This window comes from Monodelphis domestica, chromosome 7 (genome assembly GCF_027887165.1).
Source record: "Monodelphis domestica isolate mMonDom1 chromosome 7, mMonDom1.pri, whole genome shotgun sequence".
Lineage (NCBI taxonomy): Eukaryota > Metazoa > Chordata > Mammalia > Didelphimorphia > Didelphidae > Monodelphis > Monodelphis domestica.
The window spans coordinates 258,120,399-258,143,596 of NC_077233.1; the positions used below are offsets into that span (position 1 = coordinate 258,120,399).

Below are 23,198 nucleotides of genomic sequence, written 5' to 3' on the forward strand. Positions count from 1 at the left end.
CTAGTTTCCTTGACCTCATTCGCCTGTCTCGTCCTTTGTGTGCCTGGGATGGTACCTATCTCTCGTTTCAGCTTTCTTGTCTATATGTGTCTGAATGGAGATAGGAAAGATTCATGAGAGTAATCAGACCTGCCCAAGTAGCTGGGCTCAGAGAACACTGAGGACAACTGGATTTAGGCTAGTTCTAATGCCCCACCTATATTTTTTTGGGGAAAAAAACTACTTTAAACTCATACCTTTTGTCTTAGAATCTGTATCAGTTCCAAGGCAGAAGGGCTAGATCATGAGGGTTAAATGATTTTTCCAGGATAACACAGTCAGGAAGTGGCTGAAGACAGGTTTGAGCCTAAGACCTCCCAGCTTTAGGTTTGGCTCTCAACCCACTGAGCTGCCTAGCTTTTTAAAAAAATATATTTTATTTTTCTCATTTATATTTCAAAACAATTTTAGCATTCATTTTCTAACATTTTGAGTTTCAAATTCTTCCTCCCTCCCCTCTCTCTTCTCTAAGGAGCAGGCTACTTGATCTTGGTCCATGTTGGTGAACCTATGGTATGTGTGCTGGAGCATACTGGAAGGGGCTTCTCCCTTCCCTCCCTCCATGGGTACCTCTCCATGAGAGGACATGTCTCTGATCACCCATCCCTCTGCCCAGAAACCCAATGGGAGCACTTCCTCCCTCTCCTGTCTGGGGTAAGGTGGGGGGCTCACATGCAGTTTGAGGGTTACAATTTGGGCACTTGGTCTTTAAAAGGTTTGCCATCATTGAGCTAGATTATGCTTATGTGATTATGGAAAACATTTCCACATTGATTATGTTGTGGAACAAGATTCACATTTTTAAAAATGAAGTAAATAAAATGAAAGTGGATGAAGAAAATAAAGTGAATAAGAGTATGCTTCAATCTTCATTCAAATTTCATCAGTTCTTTCTCTGGAAGTGGATAGCAATTTTTTGTTGTTGTTGTGAGCCTTTGGAATTGTTTTGGATATTTGTATTGTTGAGAATAGCTAAGTCATTCACAGTTGATCATTGTACAAGATTGCTGTTATTGTGTATAAGGTTCTCTTGGTTTTTCTCACTTCACTTTGCATCAGTTCAGCAAAGTCTTTCCAGATTTTTTGAGATCCTTTTGCTAATAATTTCTTACAGCATAATATCAGTCAGGCTAAATCAGTTTAGTCAACAAGCCTCAGATCTAGCAGTAAGTTAGGGATATCTACTTCAAGCATGTGAAGACTTCCCTGGTAGTAGAATGGGTGGCTGAGAACAATTTGTTCCAACAGTCATGAAAGCAGTTGAAGCAGTGACTGTCAGAGTTGCTAAGGGTTTGGATAGACATAGAAGACTCCAAGGTCATCCATTGTGTCCTAGGACATCACTAGTCATTCTGACTTTTGTCCTGCCACTGGACTTCAATGACTCTGGAATAGACAGCGAGATTGACAACTTTATGCAATGTTGTCTCACTTAAACCCAATTCATGAACAAGTCGAGACATCGCCCCATGATGTCATTGGTCCTCTTTGAAAATGAAGGTTGGGGAAGGGGTAGTTAGCTTGTTCAGTGGTTTGGGAGCCAGATCTAGAGACAGAAGGTTCTTGGTTCCATTTTGGCCTCAGATATTTTCTAGCTGTGTGAACTTCAGTAGTCACTTAACTCCCATTTATTAGCCCTTACTGCTCTTCTGCCTTGTAACCAATACAAGTATTGATCTCAAGACAGAAAGGAAAAAAAGAAAATGAAGGAAAAACAACTAGCAGCTAGGAGAACAAGAAAGTTCTGCTGAAGAAAGAATTTGAATTCAATCTTTGAAAGAAACCAGGGAAACTAAGAGGCAGAAGTGATGAAGGAGAAGCTTGAGGGATAGCCAGTACCAAGATCCTGAGAAAGGAGGTACAATATTGTGCCTCAGAAGAACAAGTAGACCCATATTGCTGAGTATGGAGGATTTGAGTCATAGAGTGTATATGAAGACTGGAAAGGTAGACAGGAGACAGGTTATAAAGAGCTTTAAAATCTGATCTTGGAGAGAGGATGGATCCATTAGAGTTTACGGAATGGGTTAATGCATGTGTCTGTTGGAGGTGGGAAGGGAGTAGAGCCATGTGACACAGCCAGACCTAAACATTAGGGAAATCACTCTGGCAATTGAGTGGAGGACTGATCAGAGTGGAGAGATGCTTGAAACAGGGAAAATAATTAAAAGGCTTTTGTTATAGTTTAGGTAAGAGAGGTGATGAAAGGCAGCTAGGTGGCTTGGATCTGAGTTGACCTGAATTGAAATTTCACCTTCGACATTTACTAGCTGTGTGACTCTGGGCAAATCATAAACCTCCATCTGCCTCAATTTCCTCATCTGTAAAGTGGGGATAATGATAGCATCTATCCCAAGGTTGTCAATGTGGATAAAATTAGATAATATTTGTAAAACACTTTGCACAGTGCCTAAAACATAGTAAGTACTTAATAAGTGTTTATTTCAATTATTTATGAGAGCCTGAACTAGGGTGGTGGTAACTGTTTAGTAGAAAGAAGGGGACAGGAAATAAATCTGGCTTAATCCCCAGGACAGCAGGGGATTTTCCCTTCCTGGTAGCTTGGTTAGCTTGGGAAACAAATTGACTGACCAAAGCTTGCTTAACCAATATGGAGACAGAATAAAATAATGTGGATACCTTTCATGAGTACTTTTACCAATCTACAAGATTGCCTAATGAACTTCCTTTGTCCACCCTAGGGATATTACTACTAAATAAATTGGGAAAGATACTGGGCAGCCCTATATAAACAGTAACACGTTTTTTTACTATCCCCTCTTTTTTTTTTTAAAGATTTCATGCTTACCACCCCCTTCTGGTTGCACATATTACAATTTTGATCTCCATTTCCTTATGTTTATTGCTGTCTTGTTACTGCCAAGTTTTTAGTATATTATATACTGGCTACATTTTATGAAAGCTTCTTCCTTGTAATATAGAGGGAGACACCTTAATCTCCTCAGTAGCAAATTACAAATGGCGTATCCTTTTGGGAACAGTTTTTTGAAGGCTGCTAATTCATCTATTATATATAAATATTGCATGTATATTTCAGTCACAGTGGAATACATTTTCTGACCTAAATGACTTGTCCTTTTCCTCAACTCTCACTTTTCCTAGACTTGGGACCCATCTATGTTTGGGCCAGCAGCCTTCTGCCATTGACTCCTTTAATGAGAGGCATCTAGAAGGGTAGGGCAGCTAGATCACACAGTGGATAGAGCTCTGGGTCTGGAGTCAGGAAGACCCATCTTCCTGAGTTCAAATCTGGCCTCAGACACTTACTAGCTGTGTGATCTTGGGGAAATCACATATTCTTGTTTGTCTCAGTTTCTTCAACTGTAAAATGAGCTGGAGAAGGAAATGGCAAATCATTTTAGTAGCTTTGTCAAGAGAACCCCAAATAGGGTTATAAAGAATGGAATACTACTGAAAGCGACTGAATGACAAACTTAGAAGGAAGATAAAATACTTTCTTCTTTTCTTCCATGCCTAAAAACAAATTAATTGTACTTTCCTATGCTTGGAGAAGAATTGAATTTAAGCTCCTTCAAATGAATTTTTATAATGATAATTTACCTTTATTCCAGAAAAATAAAGAGAGAGTTTTCTCTAATACTGAAGAATATCCTAATTTAGTTTGATAGGCAGGGAAATAAATTCAAGGTTTGAAGTCACATTTTGTTCTTTGATAGCATCAGATCATCACCACAGATGAAAAACTTAGGGGGAAAAAGCAGTATTTCCAGGTACAATGTTAACATTTGTGTGTATTTTTTTTTTCAGATAATGGTTCTGGTTCTGGTGAAGGAGGTAAGTTTCAAGTAACAATTGCATTTGTCTTATTTTAATAAAGAGTTTTTATTTAAGAAATGTTATTAAACCAAAAGTGAGAAAAGAAGATCATAATCCCATCAGAATCCCATTGAGATGAAGTGTCTTCAAAGGAGTCTTCCCAACTATCAATTAGAGTAAAACAAGTTACTTGGGTAGGAATAATTTCCCTTACATTATAGGTTTTGAATTGAAGAGAGAATTATTATTTATTGGGAATGCTATGAAAAGGCCACAGGACACAGAGAAAAGAGCACTGTATTTAAGGCAGCAGACATGGAACAGAGTTTCTGATGCTTCTGAAAGGCATGACTGTGAGGAAATCACTTAGTCTTTCAGGGCCTCAGTTTCTTCATCAATAAAGTGGGTACTTACACTACTTAACTCATAGGATCACATTAAGAAAATTACTTTGTAAACTTTAAAATATTATATAAATGTAAATTATTATTATTGGGAAGGGGGAAATCTATATTTCTTGTAGGAAGATGGATAGAAGTCTCCTTCAGTGCCAAGATTTTGTAATCCCAAGTACTCTACACATATGAATGATTTCAGTATTTCTCACATTGGCAGGAATTAAAATGAAAAAGTTTGTTGCTTAGGCCAAAGCTTCCTCCCCCCCCCCCCACCACAATGTTAGTGTTCTGGAGTGGGAGAAGGTTAATTAAGGAAGAATAAACTGCTAGGTAATGCATAAGACATAGAATTAGGAGAACTCTGGAATTAACTGTGCATAAAAAGATTTAAAATCAACTCTAGAGGAGTCTTGATTTTAAAGAACTCAAGCAGATGACTGGTAGATATTTTAGCAAACAAGTAAACCGATTTTTTTTTCAGTGATTAAAGAAGCCAAATGTTTCCGAGAAAAGCTCCATGACAGAGGAGTGGGCAAGCCTATACAGCATTAGCAAAATTGAAAACTATAACCTTAGGCTAAGTGTAATCAGTCAATAACTAACAGCATTGGACATCCATTGTGTGCAAAGTGCTGTATTTGTTACTGGGTAAAGCTCAAAAGTTGCATGCTTAAAGAAAATTCACTTTAAGGAATCATACTTGGGGAAATAATAAATTATGGTAATGATCCTTTCAACAATATTATAAATAAAACTCTCTTGGGAGAAAAGTCAGATTTTTGCCATAAAGAACTTAAAAGGAATCCTGAGAGCCTGTTAGAGGCAGCTAATGGTTCTAACAAATCAATTGAAATAATAGATATAAAAATACTTTGAAAAGTTGAAAGTGTTTTATAAATGGGAGGTATTTTAAGAAATAATTAATAAATCTCATACATATAAACCCACTTGGGAAGATAGCTACAAGTATAACATTCTAAAAGAGAAATGAATTAACTCTGTGGAGCTTTGGATCAGGATTCAGTGAGATTCTAATATAATATCATCAAAAGAGATCGGAACATTAGACATCAAAGATACGTGATGAAAGCCATTAGCAATGGTGGTCAAACTTGGCTTCTCATGGTTCTCTTCCCTCACAAAAGGGTGTCATTGATTTCATGCCAGAAGCCCATGTGAGTGGGGAAGATTTTTCCAGGTCAGAAGAGGCTGAACTGCTTTCCCAAAGACTGCATTTATCCCCCAAATGCCGGGTACCTATTATCAAAAATGTCTACTTGGCTTGGACCTCTACCTAGCTTTGGATTTTCCTCCTCTTCTAATATACAACTTTGTATCTTCCTGCTTAGACAGTTAAATACTTTGTTTTCCACATAGTGAAAATATCTTCTACCTTTGAGGGTGTTTCCTTACTCCTATTCTATGTTTACAACCTGAATTTAGGGAAAGTCACAGAGAACCTGGCCAAAATCCCACTGTAGGACTGAGTTTATCTAACGAGTGTTTCTTCATTGATGCCCTATGGCTGCAAACTATGGAACACCACGATCTCAGAAGAATCAAAATTATAAATAACCCCAAAGTAAAGGAAAGATGCAGGGTCAACATAATTAGACCTGTAGTATATTAGCAAAGATGGTCTTATGAGAGAGGGGGGGGGGCATAGAATACACTATTGAGGACGTGTATAATTAGAAAAGGAGGTAGATCAGAATGAAAAATGGAAAATAAACAATTCGCATTCTCCACTGGCGCCACTAGTGAGAAACGCCCAATCCTCACTGGTTTTTGAATGAGAAGATCTAGGTTTCAAACCTGATGGATGTGATATCTTGGAGTCTTTCTGGATATCCAGAGTATTTCGGAGAATATTTTGTTTCATCTCATGTCTCTCAAAAGGACCTCAGCTGCCCTGAAAACATGGTCTAACAAAGGGACTGTATATACACCGTTTTATTTAAAAGAATAAGGAACACTAAAAGGACTCAACTGAGCACTTACCAATGCAATTCAGAAAGCCTTTCTCAATAAGCTCAGGATTTTAACAATCTGTTACCACAAACTCAGAGCATTAAAATGAGAATAGAAGATCCCCAGACTAGTGCAGCCACCTCTCCAAACCTCTTCTCAGACTCTGGTTGGTATGTGTGGTGCTGTTCTTTTATTTTATTTATTCATTTATTCATTCATCCAGTCATTCATTCATTTGTTTATTTATTTATTTTTAACCCCTTACCTTCCGTCTTGGAATCAATACTGTGTATTGGTTCCAAGGCAGAAGAGTGGTCAAGGCTAGGCAATGGGGGTTAAGTGACTTGCCCAAGGTCACACAGCTGGGAAGTATCTGAGGCCAGATTTGAACCCAGGACCTCCCATCTCTATGCCTGGCTCTCAATCCACTGAGCTACCCAGTTTCCCCCAGTGCTATTCTTTTAAATGAGCATCAGTATCAGATAGTTGGCACAGTGAATAAGCAGCACAGAAAGAAATCATCTTCCTGAATCTAAATCTGACCTCAGACACTTACTACCTGTGTGACCCTGGGCAAGTCACTTCACCCTGTTTGCCTCACTTTCTTCATCTATAAAATAAGCTGGAGAAGAAAATGGCAAACCACTCCAGTACCTTTGCCAAGAAAACCCCAAATAGGGTCATGAAGAATCAGATGCAACTAAAATAATCAAACAATAAAAACAAGACCCAGTCCTTAGTTTAAAGTAACTTGCAGTTTAAAGAGGAAGACATGACAAATACATTTAAGATGTATTCATAAGAACACATAAATGTGTACAGTATGTCCCTACCTGTGTAATGACCCAATATTAATTATAGCTATATTGTACATAATTGCTAAGGGAATGTTAGAATGAATGGAGATATCAACACCATAGAATCTTATAGCTGGTAAGGATCAGGGGAAGTCATCTGGTTGATTTTCTAGCCTTTAGGCAGGTAGAATATTTATGAGGGTGGAATTAGTGTGATATGGCTTAATGGAAGGGACAAATTTTGATTAATGTTATTAAAAGGAGGGAGGGTAATGTTTTGGTAGAGAAGGGGTTGGCATGAAGGACTGGCAGGAATACAGGTTCATGACAGGGCAGAGGAGGGAGCAACAAGGTCATATGTAGGAGGGATTGGCAAGTATGAGTTTATTTGGAGGAACCAGAAATCCAAACCAGTGACAATAGGTGAGGGCATTTTGATAATATTGGAAGGGACTCTTAACCTTTTTTTGTGTGTGTGTGTCAAAGACCTCCTTTGACTGTCTGGTGAATCCTCTAGACCCATTCTCAGAATAACGTTGGTTGCCTACATTAGTAATTGATGGAGATGCTAACCTTATTTAGAGATTAGTGGAAGTAAAGATGTAATTTTTTCTTATCTAAGTTCATGGTTGTCCTGAAGTCTATAAATGGGCACTTTGAGGGGAGGATCAGGGGACCTCAGGGTCAGAATTTTTGGTACAGGACAGTTGATGAAGGTCTCAGATGTTTGTTCCTGCATCCATCCATCCTTCCTTCCTTCCTTCCTCCCTTCCTCCCTTCCTCCCTCCCTCCCTCCCTTCTTTCCTTCCTTCCCTCCCTCCCTCCCTCCCTCCCTCCCTTCCTTCCTTCCTTCCTTCCTTCCTTCCTTCCTTCCTTCCTTCCTTCCTTCCTTCCTTCCTTCCTTCCTTCCTTCCTTCCTTCCTTCCTTCCTTCCTTCCTTCCTTCCTTCCTTCCTTCCTTCCTTCCTTCTTTCCTTCCTTCCTTCCTTCCTTCCTTCCTTCCTTCCTTCCTTCCTTCCTTCTTTCCTTCCTTCCTTCCTTCCTTCCTTCCTTCCTTCCTTCCTTCCTTCCTTCCTTCCTTCCTTCCTTCCTTCCTTCCTTCCTCCCTTCCTTCCTTCCTTCCTTCCTTCCTTCCTTCCTTCCTTCCTTCCTTCCTTCCTTCCTTCCTTCCTTCCTTCCTTCCTTCCTTCCTTCCTTCCTTCCTTCCTTCCTCCCTCCCTCCCTCCCTCCCTCCCTCCCTTCTTTCCTTCCTTCCCTCCCTCCTCCCTCCCTCCCTCCCTTCTTTCCTTCCTTCCCTCCCTCCTCCCTCCCTCCCTCCCTCCCTCCCTCCCTCCCTCCCTCCTTCCTTCCTTCCTTCCTTCCTTCCTCCCTCCCTTCCTCCCTCCCTCCCTCCCTCCCTCCCTCCCTTCCTCCCTTCCTTCCTTCCTTCCTTTCTCCCTTCCTCCTCTCTCCCCTCCCCTCCCTCCTTCCCTTACTTTTCTCTCTCCCTCCCTCTCTCCCTGCTCCCTTCCCCCCCTCTTTAGACTAGAAACAACCATTTTATTTTTAAATTTTTTTATTGTCATACAAAGCACTTACATATTGGTCATTGTGCAAGAGCACACTCATACAGAGCCAAAACCCCAAAATAAAACCATAAATACACTGATGTAAAAGATGACTCTAACAGTTCTTTCTCTGGAACATTCCCCATCATAAGTCTTTCAGAATTGTACCAACTCATCCTGTATCCTTTAAATATGAGTTTTTCATTCAGCAAAAGCCTTTGGAATTGTTTTTGTTATTTCATCCAGCCAACAAATATTTCATGAGTGCATTGAGGACAAAATACTCTGTCAAGCTAATATTCTGGGTGGTACAGAAGAGCAGAGATGGTAGTAAATGGTTAACAACCAAGCTCTCTGGGGGGAAAAAAGTATGCATAATTAAAAAAAAATCCTTACCTTCTGTCTTAGAATCAATACTGAGTATCAATTCCAAGACAGAGGGGCAATAAAGGTTAGGCAATTGGTGTTGTGACTTACTGAGGACCACACAATTAGGAAGTGCCTGAGGCCAAATTTGAACCCAGGACCTGTCTATAGCTCTCTATCTACTGAGCCACTTAGCCACTCCTCTGTGCACACATTTTAAAGTTTAATCTACATGATTAACACAATAAGCCAAGCTCTGGTTTGTAGTGACTGCCAATTTCTGAGTTATAAATGCTCACACTGAAAATTTCACAATCAGATCTTGCAAGGTTGTTAGAATGGGTCTAGCACACTCTTGGGAAGGAGAAGACATATACATATAAAGATAAGTAACTCCCCCCCCCGCCCCCCCCACGGAGATTGCATTCTGTTAGAAGTGAACAGGACAGATCCCAAATAACCATACTCCAATATGATGCATGTGATAACTGCCTCAAGAAGGAGTAGCTCAAATAATCTATGCATTCAGGGGAGGAAGAGATCCCTTCGGACTGGGGCGATGAGGTGGCTTTTGAGCTGGGACTTGAGGATTTGATGGCAGAGAGGGAATTCCTGTAGGAGGGGAAAAACATGGCCAGGGGAAATTTCCCTGTGGGGAGCATCAAGCCTATTTCTATTTGTGCTGGGTGAACTTGGATAGCACTGAATAAAAATAGCTTGCATTCAGCTAGCACTTTTCCACGTGCTTTCCTCACCATAGGTAGTGCAACTGTTCCAGAATTAAAGCATTTTAAAATTGGAAGGGATTTCACTGACCATCTTAGTCATCTAATGTGTATCCAAAAGGGAAGCTGCAGCAGAGAGCATATCTGATAAATGTTCAGGAGGCTTCTGCTTGGAGATTCTCCAGTGAGGGGAAAGGAAGTGCCCCCTCCCCGTCCATTGGTAGCCCAGTCCACTATGGACAACTAACTGTCTGAGGAACTTTTTTTGAACATCAAGCCTGAATTGATCTCTTTGAAAGTTCTGCCCATCAGTCCTTGTTCTGCCTTTTGGTGCCCATCAGAAAAAGATGAATCTTTTCCATATAAAAGCCCCTTCATATATTTGAAGATGGTGATCATATCCTTGCCAAGTCTTCTTTTCTCTATGGTAAACGTCCATACTTCTTTCACCTGAGACTTATAAGGCACGAATTCCATGATTATAATAGTAACTTCATAGTAATACTGATCATTTTATTATTGTCCCCAGTTTACAAAGAAACTGAGGCTAAGGGAGAAGAAATGACTCCCTCAAAGTTATACAACCAATTCATGGTCTAGCTATGAACTTAGCCTTTTCATTATAAGCTCTTCTACTAAACTTGACGGCCTCTCAAATTCTCCTTCCTTTCACAGGGGTATTTTTTATTTCAGGAGGAAATTAGTCTTTGTTGCCAATAATTAGCCTAGCGATTTTTTTTTATCTCTTTGAAATGGGAACATGATATGAGAGAAATGTGTTTAGAGGAGAAGGCATGAGAGCTAGAAGGATGCCAGTGAAGAGAGGGACACATCAGTCTGTTCAATGCAATAACAAAATACAATTTCAAGAAAGCAACAACGAGGGGCAGCTAGGTAGCACAGTTGATAGAACACCATTGGGAGGACCTGGGTTCAAATTTGGCTTCAGACACATCCTAGATGTGTGACCCTGGCCAAGTCACTTAATTCTGATTGTCCAGCCCTTGCCACTCTTCTGTCTTAGAATTAAGTTAAGGGTTATTAAAATAGTTTTAAAAATACAATGACAAAGTATATAATCTACCTCTGGATAGGGATGTGATGGGCTCAGACTGCAGCATGAGCCATAAACTTTTTTGAACATGCCAACATAGAAATTTGTCCTGCTTGACTATACATATTTGTCACAAGGGTTTTCTTTTTCTTTTTTTCTTCTTGGGGATGGAGGAATATGGGAGAGAAAGAAAATAGATTTTGGTAAATTTTTTTAAAATAAAAGGGGTATGTACTTATCCTCAAATATTAGAGATGGGACCCTTTGAAGGAAAGGAAATTATTAACTAATAAGGAGAATGAAGATAAACTTCCTCTTCACAAAATGGCTTATCTTTGAACAAATCTAAATGTGGTGCTCTTATAGGAAAAATTCAGAACTAGTTAGATACCATTTGTACATTATAAAATAGAAAGTTCTCCAATCGGCAGCATCTTCCTCTTTTCATGGGGGTCCCCAGTGAGGATCCTGTTCCAGAATAGTTTCAAAACCTGGAGAAGTATAAGGGGCAGAAATAGACCCCAGTCCTAATGGAAAATTCAGCTTCTGTCAGCTTGCATCTACTTATATCAATGGCCATCAGTCCTTTCCAGATATAGCCTTTATATTCAAAATTAAAACAATGCACTAAAAACCATTGTCATTAAAAGAAAGAAATGAATCAAATATGCAAACGACATTTTTTGCTTAGTACCAGCTTGATTCAGATTATAATTAATGGTCCGCATAGTATGATGGAGAGAGTACTGCATTTGGGGTCAGAAGATCTGACCTAGAATTCTCTCCCTAAGCACTTATTAGTTAGTTGTGTTACTCTGGGCAAGTCACTTAGCTCTCTGGGCTCCAGTTTCCTCATCTCTAAAATGTGGGAGTTATACTAGACCTCTAAAGTCTTTTTCAGTTCTCAAATCACTGACTCTGTATTGATCTCATTATATATATTGATCTTACTCTATATGACTTCATCTAGTCTTTTCCCATTCGGTCTAGAAATGACATTAAGATTCTTAAACCATTTAAAATAGTTCATATTGGAAATTTTTCATACAGAAAGTATGAGATGGTAAGAATGAAATGAGGCATCAGAGCAATGATGATATTGTTGTCTATGTTCACATTTCTTCCTTGTAAATATCTATAATGTGATCTGTAATGGAAATTGCATGCCATTCAACCCAAATACTTGACCCATATAGCCATAGCATCAAGTGGACCGATAATGCCCTCTTAAAAGATTAAACCAATATTTCTTATTCACAAATGACTCCTAAGTAATATCAGTTACAATTTATTGGGTAAGGAGCCTCGAACTTGATTCCACCTCTGTGTTCCCAGTGAATATTAATTAACCAGTGCTCCAAGTTATGGCCTCTGCTTAATACTACCCCCAGGAAATGACCAGGTCAAAACCACTCACCCTTTCCTCTCTCTGGATATAGTGGGAGAGATTCTGGGAGAGATTCAGCATTTTTCTAGTTTGGCACTACAGACAGATTGTGAAACAAACCCACCATTCTTCTAGCTTAATGGAATATTTGCCTGGAGAAGCAGGTGGCTAGACATAAATGGAGACATCATAAGTAAATTAGAAGAACAGGAAACATATTACCCTTCAGATTTATGGATAAGAGAGGAATTTATGAGTCAAAAAAGAGATGGACAACAATGTGAGATGTAAAATGGATAATTACAAGTACATTAAATGAGAAAAATTGTGTACAAATAAAACAAATGTGGCCAAGATTTGAAGGAAAGCAGAAAATTGTAGGGCTTCTTAGATAGCAGTTCCTGATATAAAAATATTCAGAGAACTTTGTTAAATTTATAAGAAGAAGAGCCATCTCACAATTGATAAATAGGTAAAAGATATGAACAGATAATTTTTGGATAAAGAAATCAAAACCATATTTTAAAACTGCTCCAAATTATTACTGATTAGAGAAATGCAAATCAAAACAAATCATCTAGTAGTCAGTAGATTGGTTAAAATGACAAAAGGGCAAAATGACTAATGTTGGAGGAGATGTAGAAAAATGGAGAAACTAATATATTGTTGATAGAGATGTATGGACTGATACAACCATTTTAGAGAGCAATTTGAAATTATACCCAGAGAGTAATAAAACTATGTTTATCCGTAGACCCAGCAATTCCCTTCCCTTCTCTTCTCTGTCTCTGTCTGTCTTTGACTCTGTCTCTCTGCCTGCCTCTCTGTCTCTCTGTCTCCCTCTCTTCCTCTCCCTCTCTCCCATCCTTTCTCCCTTCCTCCCTCCCTCTCCCCCTCTATACTTTCCCCATAATTCCACTCCCTCTAAAAAATAAAAAAAACTTCCTTCTCTTATAACAAACAAGCACAAACAAAACAAATTTATATTATCTATGTCCAGAAATGTATTTCTCATTTTGTACCTCTAGTTCACCACTTTCTGCCAACAGAGGGGAAATGTGGTTTTTATCATCAAACTTCTAAAGTCATAATTAGGTTTTGCACTGATCAGAGTTCCTAAGTCTTTTTATTGCTGCCACTTTATAAACTGTTTTCCTGGTTCTAATTCATTCTGTATTTTGGCTCAAATAAATTCTCATCATTTCTTATAGCACATTGATATTACATGATTTTCCAGCTATTCTTCAATTAACTGGTATCTACTTAGTTTTCAGCTCTTTGCTACAACAAAAAAGGAAGTACTGCTATACCTATTTTTGTAAATATAGGACCTTTCTTTCCCTCCATATTTGATCTTTTTGCTACACATAGACCAAATAATGAAATCTCTGAGTCAAAGAGTTTGCACAATTTAGTGACTTTTTGGATTCAGTTCCAAATGGCTTTCCAGAATGGTTAGACCAATGGACAGCTCTATGGAACTTCAAGGTTGTTTTAATTTGCATTTCTCTTATTACTGATGTGGAGGAGTTTTTTTTTTTTTTAATAAGGTAACCATGGTTGAGTGGAATGTACTGAACTTGGAGTAATAAGATTTGAGAATAAGTCTTGACTTGACCACCTCAAATATTGATTAGCTGTGTGACCTTAGACAAGTCACTTAACTTCTATTTTTCTCAGTTTCCTTCATTGTAAAATGGGGACAATAATAGAACCTATCTCCCAGGATTGACATGAGGAACAAGTGAGAGAATATTTATAAAGTGTTTAGCACAGTGCTTTGTACATAGTAGGCACTATATAAATGCTAGCTAATATTACTATCATCATCATCATCATCATTACATCCCTTGGAAAGATACACACTTATCTCTTGTTATCAAGTCAGGAAATAATTTGGTAAGTACACTGAGCAGGGAACTACTATTACCCTTCTTTTCATCCTTTGACTCTCACCTATTAACTTCTGTATCTTTATTATATTCATCTTAGAAGATCAAGTGGCTTCTTCCTTATCAGAGTATCCAACTCCACCTTCAGGAGGAGCCTCATAGCTCTTTTTAAAGCTCTAATTAAATAGCAGTTGTTTTCTTGAGGGGTATAAAGGAAGAGAGAGGGGCACCAAAGCCAGCACAATCGATAATAACAGACACAGAAGCTATGGGGATCTCAGTCCTGTCCTCCTGCATCCACAGCAGGAGAAGAAAGCTGATTCCTGATAAGGCAACTGCCCAAGAAGACAGGAACACTGATGCAGCATATTTTAGGGTTCTCCAGGAGACCTTACACTCATGTAATGTCTGACCATTGATATGTTATTGTTTCATCAGAGGTCAAAGCCCACTCCCAGTTGGTGACTCAATACAAGGAGGAATCAGAGACCAGAAGGAAGCACCAAGAAATGGTAGACAGAAACAAGAGAAGAGGGGGAGGAGTGGGAATGGAACTGTGAAGAAGATTGTAAAAAGGGAATTAAAAAGGTGTGAATGAAAGAATAAAAACCAGTGATCCAGATCTGAGCTGATTGAAGAAAGTAATGGAATAGATTATTCCAGGTATATATTACTAGTGTGGATCCCATTCCCTTTCTTTCCCCAAATTCATTTTTCTTTGTAAAGAAGGATGCAAGAGTAAAAGAGGCGATGGCAGAGGGAAAATCCTGATTGACAATCATGAATGTGAATGAAATGAACTCATCCATAGAATGGAGAAAGGGAGCAGACTGGCTTTGAAATATGTTGTTTATAAGAAACCCAGTTGGAAAATAAAGAATCATATGCAATTAAAATGAGGAGTTAAAGCAGAATTTATTATTTCTCAGGTGAATCTAAAAAAGTGGGGATATCAATCTTGATTTCAGAAAAGGCAACGGTAAAACTAGATGTGGTTAAAAGAAAAACAGAGTGTTATGCTTCAAAGACCCATAGATAATGCATTCTCATCACTTAGTATATATGCAAGGAAAGGCATAAAATTTAAATAGTCAAAGGAAAAAATTAATTGGGCTACAGGGAACAATATACATGGCAAAAACATTAATAGCTGTGAGCCTCTGTGTCCTCCTTTCACACCTAGACAAAAGTAGTTAAAAAAAAAGCTAGAGATTAAGGATCTGAAAATAATTTTAGGAATATTAAAGATAGATCTGTGACATTTAAATGAGATTTTTAAAGAATATTTCTTAACTTTGCTTAGTTCCTTTACAAAAATCAACCATGTTCTAGCACATTAAAAATATGGAAAAGCAGAAATGTTAAACACATCCCTTACTGATCACAATTCAATACAAATTATCAACAAAGAGCAGTTGAAGAAAGATTTCAAACTTAAATGGAGGTAAAACCATAACATCCTCATAGTACAGATCAAAGAAGAAATCAGAAAAATGAGACAATGTAACAAAATTTTTGGGAGGCAGCCAAAGCAATAATTAAGGGAATATTTATATATCCAAATAAGCTTTCAAAAAAGAGAGAAAGAACAAATCAAAGAATTGGTCATGCAACTTAAAAAAACACTTTGGAAAGAAACAGCATTAAAAAACAGTTTTAAGGAGCAACTTGGTGGTTCAATGGAGAGAAAACCAGGTTTGGAGGTGGGAGGTTGTGGGTTCAAATATGATTTCAGACCCTTTTTAGCTGTGTAACCCTAAGACTTACTATTCTTCTGCCTTGGAACTAATACTTAATATTGTTTATAGGACAGAAAGGTACAAAATGTTTATCTGTATATTTTCAGACACAGCCAATGTGTTGATTTATTTTGCTTGGGTATACTTATTTATTACAGAGGAGGGGCTTTATGGTCAGAGATGGGAATTTGTTGGTATACATTGAAAGAAGAGAACAGCAAGAAGCACAGATGAGTTGGGAAATTTTGTTAACTATTATAATAAATTTAAAATACATTAAAAAACTGTATACTCAGGGATTCACAGTTTTATATATAATCCTCTTTTCTGTTTTACTTATAAATTGAACTGTTTATTCACTGACATTTGTTAAATTTATAACAAAAAAAACCCTTTTTAAAAAAAGAAAGCATACAACTTGAAATTACAGGACTTAATTTCACATCCCAGATGTGTTGCCTTCAGGAAATTTTAACCTCTCTAGACCTCAGGTTCTAGATGGGTTAAATTAGATTTCTGAGATATCTTCTAACTCTAGACAAGATTCTAGAGCTATGACCCTGTGTGTATGTATGTGTATTTACTTCACATATATATCCAAACACAAACTTATATAATTCTTGCAAAGTATTCAGGCTTGGTTTTTGGAGTGCTCTAAAGAGATTTTCCCTTTGATTCTTTTCATTAGAGCTTCCCAAAAGAGAGATCGAGGCTTATGATTTCATGTAACTCTACCTCATTTAAATCTAATTCATGAGCAAGTCAAGACATCCCCCTGTGATGTCAATGGTATCCTTCAAAAAGAAGGCTGAACAACACTCTCTACCATCCTTTTAGGTGAACTTCGTCAGGCTATGATTTATCCTCAATGACATTCCACTTCCAGCTTATAGCAACAGTCAGGCTATGTGACAAGATAGATATATATATATATACGTGTGTATATATATATATACATATATATATATATATGTATGACTTTAAAAAAAGAATAAAGAAATAAAACAAAGGAAAATATGAAAAAAGAAACCATTAAAATGAGAACAGACAAATAGACTAACCTTTTAAAAAACTGGACTGATAAAAATGGGTTTCTCAGAAAGAATAATAAAAACTAACAAGCATCTTTTCAGATTGAGAGAAAAATATGAATTACTAAAATTAATTAAGAGAAAAAAGTAAAATTGAAATAAAAGAAATAAAACCATCAGTCATTGGCCCCTGCCGTAAAAGTAAAGTTGTTTTCCATGCCAGAAATGCAAGTGGTGGCTGGTGGCTGGGAGCTGTCTCTCACTGAAACTTGCTCAGACCCAAAGGGAAACTGAAGGTTGTACCACATGTCTTGACTCAATCCTTCAACACAGTTAGCAAATCCATTTATCTGTCATTCTCTTTGTAAGACCTCAAACCTGTTGAGACACCCAATTTCTCGAATACTTGTCTCACCTCAGACCCTTGGATACCTGTCATCACCATATTGCTCTGGGTTCTTCAACCTACTTCCCGCTTCCTTGTTGTTGTTCAGTTGTTTCAGTCATGTCCAACTCATCATGACCCCATTTGGGGTTTTCTTGGCAAAGATACTGAAGTGGTTGGCCATTTTTTTCTGCGGCTTATTTTACAGATGAGAATTGGGGTCAAACAGGGTTAAGTGGTCTTGCTCGGGATCACACAGCTAATAAATATCTGCAGCAAGATTTGAACTCATGTAGATGAATCTATCAGATTTCAGGCTGGGCATTCTATCCATTGCACCATTTAGTCTTTGCTTAATATCATATGGTAATTGACTCTTATTCCAAGTGACCCACCTCTTGCTTATGCTCCCTCATTATGAGGGTTAGCATTGCAGACTATCCCTCCCAGACCAACCAGTCTGCCCTACAGGAATTGCAGCTCACGATATGGACAAATTTCCTTACTTATGCAAAATGATTAATAAAGATTAAAATTCTTAATCTACCAGCCCCCCAAAACACACAGAAGAATGTACTCACAACTTAAGAGAACCCAAACTAAATGAATGATTATTTACAAAAATATAAAATATTCAAACTGTTTCAACAGGAAATAGACTACTTCGATAGAATAATTTTAGAGGAAGAACTAATTTTAAACCATATTCGAAGAGTGCTTTATGGTTAGACACACATTTTTCTCACAACAACCTTGCAAAGTAGGTACTAGTTCCTTCACAAATACAAGTTGGGTCATTTTACAGGTAAAGAAACTGAGGTTCCAAGAGATTAAATGACTTGCCCATGATCAAATAAAGAGTGAATATGTGAATCAGGATGAATACTGAGGTCTCCTAAATCCAGGTGTAGCACTCTAGGCATTATGGTATTATTTTGGCTAAATGAGTTCACAGAAGAAAGATATCTTCTTGGGATGAATAGTTCCTTTATTACATAGTGGGTTTCTAAACATAGGAAGTGATGGCATTCTGTGCAATTCTTTTTATGTGGCAAATGTAATAATTATTCTAAAACCAGATGAAGACAACATTTAAATAGGAAATTACAGGCTTATAAATATAGATGCAAAAATCCTAAATAAAACTTTAGCAAACAGAATACAGAAATAATAGCTGACATATGGTGCTTTGTATCCATTAACACATTTGATTCTCATAAGAGCCCTGTTCAGTCAATACTATTTTATTTTATTTGTCTTTTTAAAAACCCTTACCTTGTGTCTTAGAATCAATACTGTATATTGGTTTCAAGGCAGAAGATCAATAAGGGCTAGGCAATGAGGGTTAAGTGACTTGTCCAGGGTCACACAGCTGGGAAGTATCTGAGGCCACATTTGAAGCCTGGCTCTCAACTTCTGAGCCATCTTGCTGTCCCACTATCCTTATTTTATAAATGGAGAAACTGAGACCCAGAGAGCTTGAATGATAATAATAGCTAACATTTGTGTAGTGCATATTAAATTCCAGACACTTTAAGACACTAAGCACTTTACAATTATTATCTCATTTGTTCTTCACGATGACTCTGGGAGGTAGATGCTCTTATTTTTCCCATTTTACAGATGAGAAAACTGAGTTACAGATGAATAAAACTGAGGTTAAATGATGTGTCCATGGTCACACAGCTACTGCTGTGTCTGCTTCTGAATTTGAACTCAGGTCTTCCTTTATTCTAAGCCAATTACTTTATTCACCTTGCTACTTAACTGGCTAGTGAATGACTTGTCCAAGGTCATGCAACTAGTATCAAAGACCAAATTTATTCTGTGGTTTCACTGGTAGTATTTTTTACACTGCCCTAACATTGATCAGACAAGATGTGTCCCAGAAATTCAAGAATGAGTTCCTATTAGTTAGTAAAAGATTTAAAACAATTCATTTTATCAATAGAAAGATTTTTATCAAGAGATACATAAAAAGCCCTTCATAAAAATGTCTGATTTTAAGAAAATAACACTTTAGAAAGAATAGAATTAGTGAGATTCTTTCTTATCATGATAAGAATCAAGAGCCAAACCTATATCAAATATTATTTACAGTGGAGAAATAGTAGAAGTATTCCAATTCAAATCAACCAATTAACATTTATTAAGCACTTAACATTTATTAAACAATTAAGCAATTAACATTTATTTAGCAGTTTCAGGCACTGTGCTGAGATCTGGGGAAACATAAAGAAGCAAAGGATTAGTCCATGTCCTCAAATAAAGCCAAAACAAGGATGCCCAAGATGGCCTCAGTTGACCAGTTTTGTTTGGCATAGTATTAGAAATTTCAACAGTAACAATAGTGGGGAAAAAAGTGACAAAAGCATTGACAAGGAAGAAATAAAAAGATCCCTATAGATAGCATGCACCATGGTGTCATAAATAGAGCACTGTCCTTAGAATCAGGAAGTCCTGGGCTTGGGTCACCTCTCTAATACATAGTGGCCCTAGGAAGTCACTTAACCCCCCCCCCCCCAGGACTCCAAAGAAGTTGCAGAGTGGTTGTAGATGTCCATTTTACAGGAATTTCTATCCCCAGGAGTGCCCAAATGCATGTTTCAACCAAAAGACACAAGTGCATGCCATGGAAATCAACAAAAATGAATGGAGATAAATTAAAAACACAAAAATCAATCCTACCCTATATGCCAATTGAAAGAAATTGCAATTTGAAAATGTGGGGGAATGGAATCCTTTTGTACAAATGGCAATGAAATTAATCACCTGGGTATTTATTGATTAAGAGCCCCACAGGATATTTATACTGAAAACTATAAAACCTCTATGGCAAAAGTATAAATCACCTGAACTATTGGAGGAAGATTTCTTGCTCCTAAGTAGGAAAGTTAAATGTAGTAGGTGGTGATGAAGGCAATGAATGCAGGGAATGGATCGAGGATACCCTTCGAGTCAGGAAGACTTGAGTTAAAATACTGCTCAGTGCCATGGGTGACTGGAGTGATTGATAGGTGTGATGTAAGGAGAAAGAGTGAACATGATGGCCAACTTACAGGAGAGGTTGGCCAAGACTCTCACTAGAAGAGCAGGCAAAAATGAGCTAAGATGCTGGTGAGAAATTCTAGTGGATGAGATCAAAGATCCATTGAGTATTGAATTTTTCAATGATCACAGTTAAGTTCTCAGGGTAGCAAGTAGCTCTGAGATTATATATATTAGAGGCAAATTCAGGGGGGTGAGGGTGGGGTAGGAGGCGGGGAGGGGAGAGTTTCCACACCCAAGTGAAATAATAAGTCTGAAATTTTTAAAATGCATGGTATGAGGAGGAAAGATAATGGTTCTGTTTTGGACAAGTTGAGTTTGATATCATCATCCATGGGAAAATGCCCATTAGGCAGTTAGTCATCTGGGACTGTTACAGTTTAGGAGAGGAGCTAGGACTGGCTATATCATCATCTATAATAATAATATTGTAGAATACCATAATCTCTGAAGAATTAAGGGCGAGGGTAAACTAAAGGACAATGGAGAGAAACAAAACGAACAAAATGAACATTTTAGATTTTGCATTTGCTTAAAAAAATCAACTGCATAATTATAACACATCAAGAGTTGCTTGCTTAACAAGTTTATGTGGAAAAAGACCTAATAATTTGGGGTGATTGCAAGTGAATCAATAGTGTGATATGGAAGCAAAACCCCCACAGCATTAACTGATATGTAGTGTCCAGGACAAGGGAAGCAATAATATGTGACATACTTTGTCCTGGTCAGTTCTAATTGGTCCATTTTTAGTTATGATCAGATTGGAAACCATGTCATATGAGGATAAGTTGAAGGAAATAAGGACATTTAGACTGAAAAGAGGCATTTACTTGTTTTTCAGGGAAGGGGACAAAGTTTGGAAGATGAGATTAGTTTTCTTCAAATATATGAAGAGGTGACAGAGAAAAAAGCAACATTTATGCTTTGTTGTGCCAAAGAATAGAGTTAAAGTTAAAGTATGAAACCTATAAGGAAGAAGATTTTGGCTTCACATGAGGATGATATTCCTAAGAATTAAACCTGTTTTTTAAGAAGCCACTTGAAAGTGTTCATATGATTGCTCATCAGGGGTATTATCAAGGAGATTTCTCTTCTGAATTGGAGCTTGGACTGAATGGCATGTAAGCTCCCTTCCGACTCCAACATTCTAAGATTTTCATCATTTTTGCCATTAGTTTAATGCCCTTGTCACATTGCTAGTCTGCCCAGGACATCTTTAAAAGACGAAGTAGGAATTTTCACCTTCATTAATGTATACAATTTCCTCTGAATTTGATATCTCCAAATTCAAACTGGTTCTGGAAACATCCATCAGTAAACAGTTTGGTTTGAAGCCTTTCTTTCATCCATCCATCCTCTGGTATTTTCTCAAGTAGGCACCCCCTACTTTCTCAAGTAATAATAATGAGTTTTTATAGCATGTTATGGGTTATAAAGCATTTTCTTCACCGCATATTGGGGTGGGAGGCAGTGTAAGTATTGTTATCCACTTTTACAGGAGAACAAAGACTTACAGAGAAGTTAAGAGATTTGGCTAAGGTCATCTAGAGAAAATATTTGAATTCCAGTCTCCTTCCTGCAAATTTAGTGTTCATTATGTTATACCAAAATCTTTTGTCCCATATACACTCTCCTGTGTAACCCAAAAGGGGTTGGAGGTTCCTAGAACTTGTTTATGGACCAGAGATACCCCTTCAGACTATTATGAGAGCAACTTGATTTGCCTTGCTTTGGTCCAACCCTTCAGCTGCCTTAGATTTAGAATATAATATGAAGGAGGGGCAAGGAAGAAGGGGGCCACGGGAGTTCAATGGTGCTAATTACAGTACTGTAGTATACTCATATAGAAAGTCCACACTAGCCATCCATCATGGAAACTGGAAAACATCAGCTATGACCCAGAAAGAACAGTTATGACTTCATCTTACTATTTTCATTACTAAACATTTTTAAAGTCACCTTTAATGGACAATAATATGAACACAGGGTACAAAAAGTTCAATGAACTATGCTTGCAAATATTGTAGGTGTAGTGTGTGTGTGCTTCCAGCTAATGGGATTAGATGGACCGAGTCAGTTCATTTTTCACCTCTTAAAGAATGTGCTGTACAGGACTAACATTTGTAGAATTGAAAAAGAGATGAGGGGAAGGAGGGAGGAAGAGAAAGGTGCTTTGTAGAACTCTGGTACCTACATCTTGGAGACTTCAAACTCTAGGAAGAGCTGATGTAAAGTATAACATAAAAGCAAGCAATTTTTGTTTGAATATGCATTTTTTCTCTTTAAACAGAGGAAGAAGGATCAGGGGCAGAAGTTCATAGGAAACATTCCAAGTGTGGACCTTGCAAATATAAAGCTGAGTGTGATGAAGATGCAGAAAATGTTGGGTGAGTTGTCTGAGAGGAATGGATTATCTTGCTTTTAAGAGGAAGACAAAGAAAAAAAATTTAAACCTTTATTATATTTTGGGATGTGGCATGCCACCACTTTCTGCTTATTGGGGATTTCACTATTTTACTTCCATTTCTTCTAGTTTCATTTGTTTTTTTTCAATAAGTTAGAATGAACAGTTTCTTATTTAAATTTCATTGTCAGATTAATGCACAGTTAGCCCTCAGTTAATACAGCATGGGGAACAACAAGAATGACATCAGGACAGATTTCATTAATACCCTTCCTACCTTGGCTATTGCATTAGAATGAGGATAACACTCCCTGCTGCCTCAGCAAAATCATAACAAGTCTTGGGAGTCTGGGTTATGCTATTCAAATTGAACTTAAAAACACATTAAAAATTCATAAATCGTAGATTTTCTATTTTGAAAAAAATTTGATGTCTGAAATATGGTTTTGTTTTATACATAAAGAAATCCACAGACGTGTTTCCTGGTGTGGTCATAACTATAAACAGACAAAAATGGACAAAACAGCTATTTACTATTTACTTTTCTGGAGCAGAACACTACTTACTCATTTAATTGAAAAGCAATACAGGTGGATATGAATTTGAAGTTTAGCC

At 37.6% G+C, this 23,198-nt stretch overlaps 1 protein-coding gene across 1 annotated transcript in view; it reads left to right on the top strand.

The window, feature by feature from the left end:
- The window catches only part of TMEFF1 (transmembrane protein with EGF like and two follistatin like domains 1), a 138,854-nt gene that overhangs the window by 69,727 nt on the left and 45,929 nt on the right, over positions 1-23,198 (top strand). The window contains exons 4-5 of the mRNA XM_007498056.3: positions 3,829-3,855; positions 22,470-22,566. Of these exons, the coding sequence (XP_007498118.1) occupies positions 3,829-3,855; positions 22,470-22,566 (124 nt within the window). The remainder of the gene's footprint in view (positions 1-3,828; positions 3,856-22,469; positions 22,567-23,198) is intronic.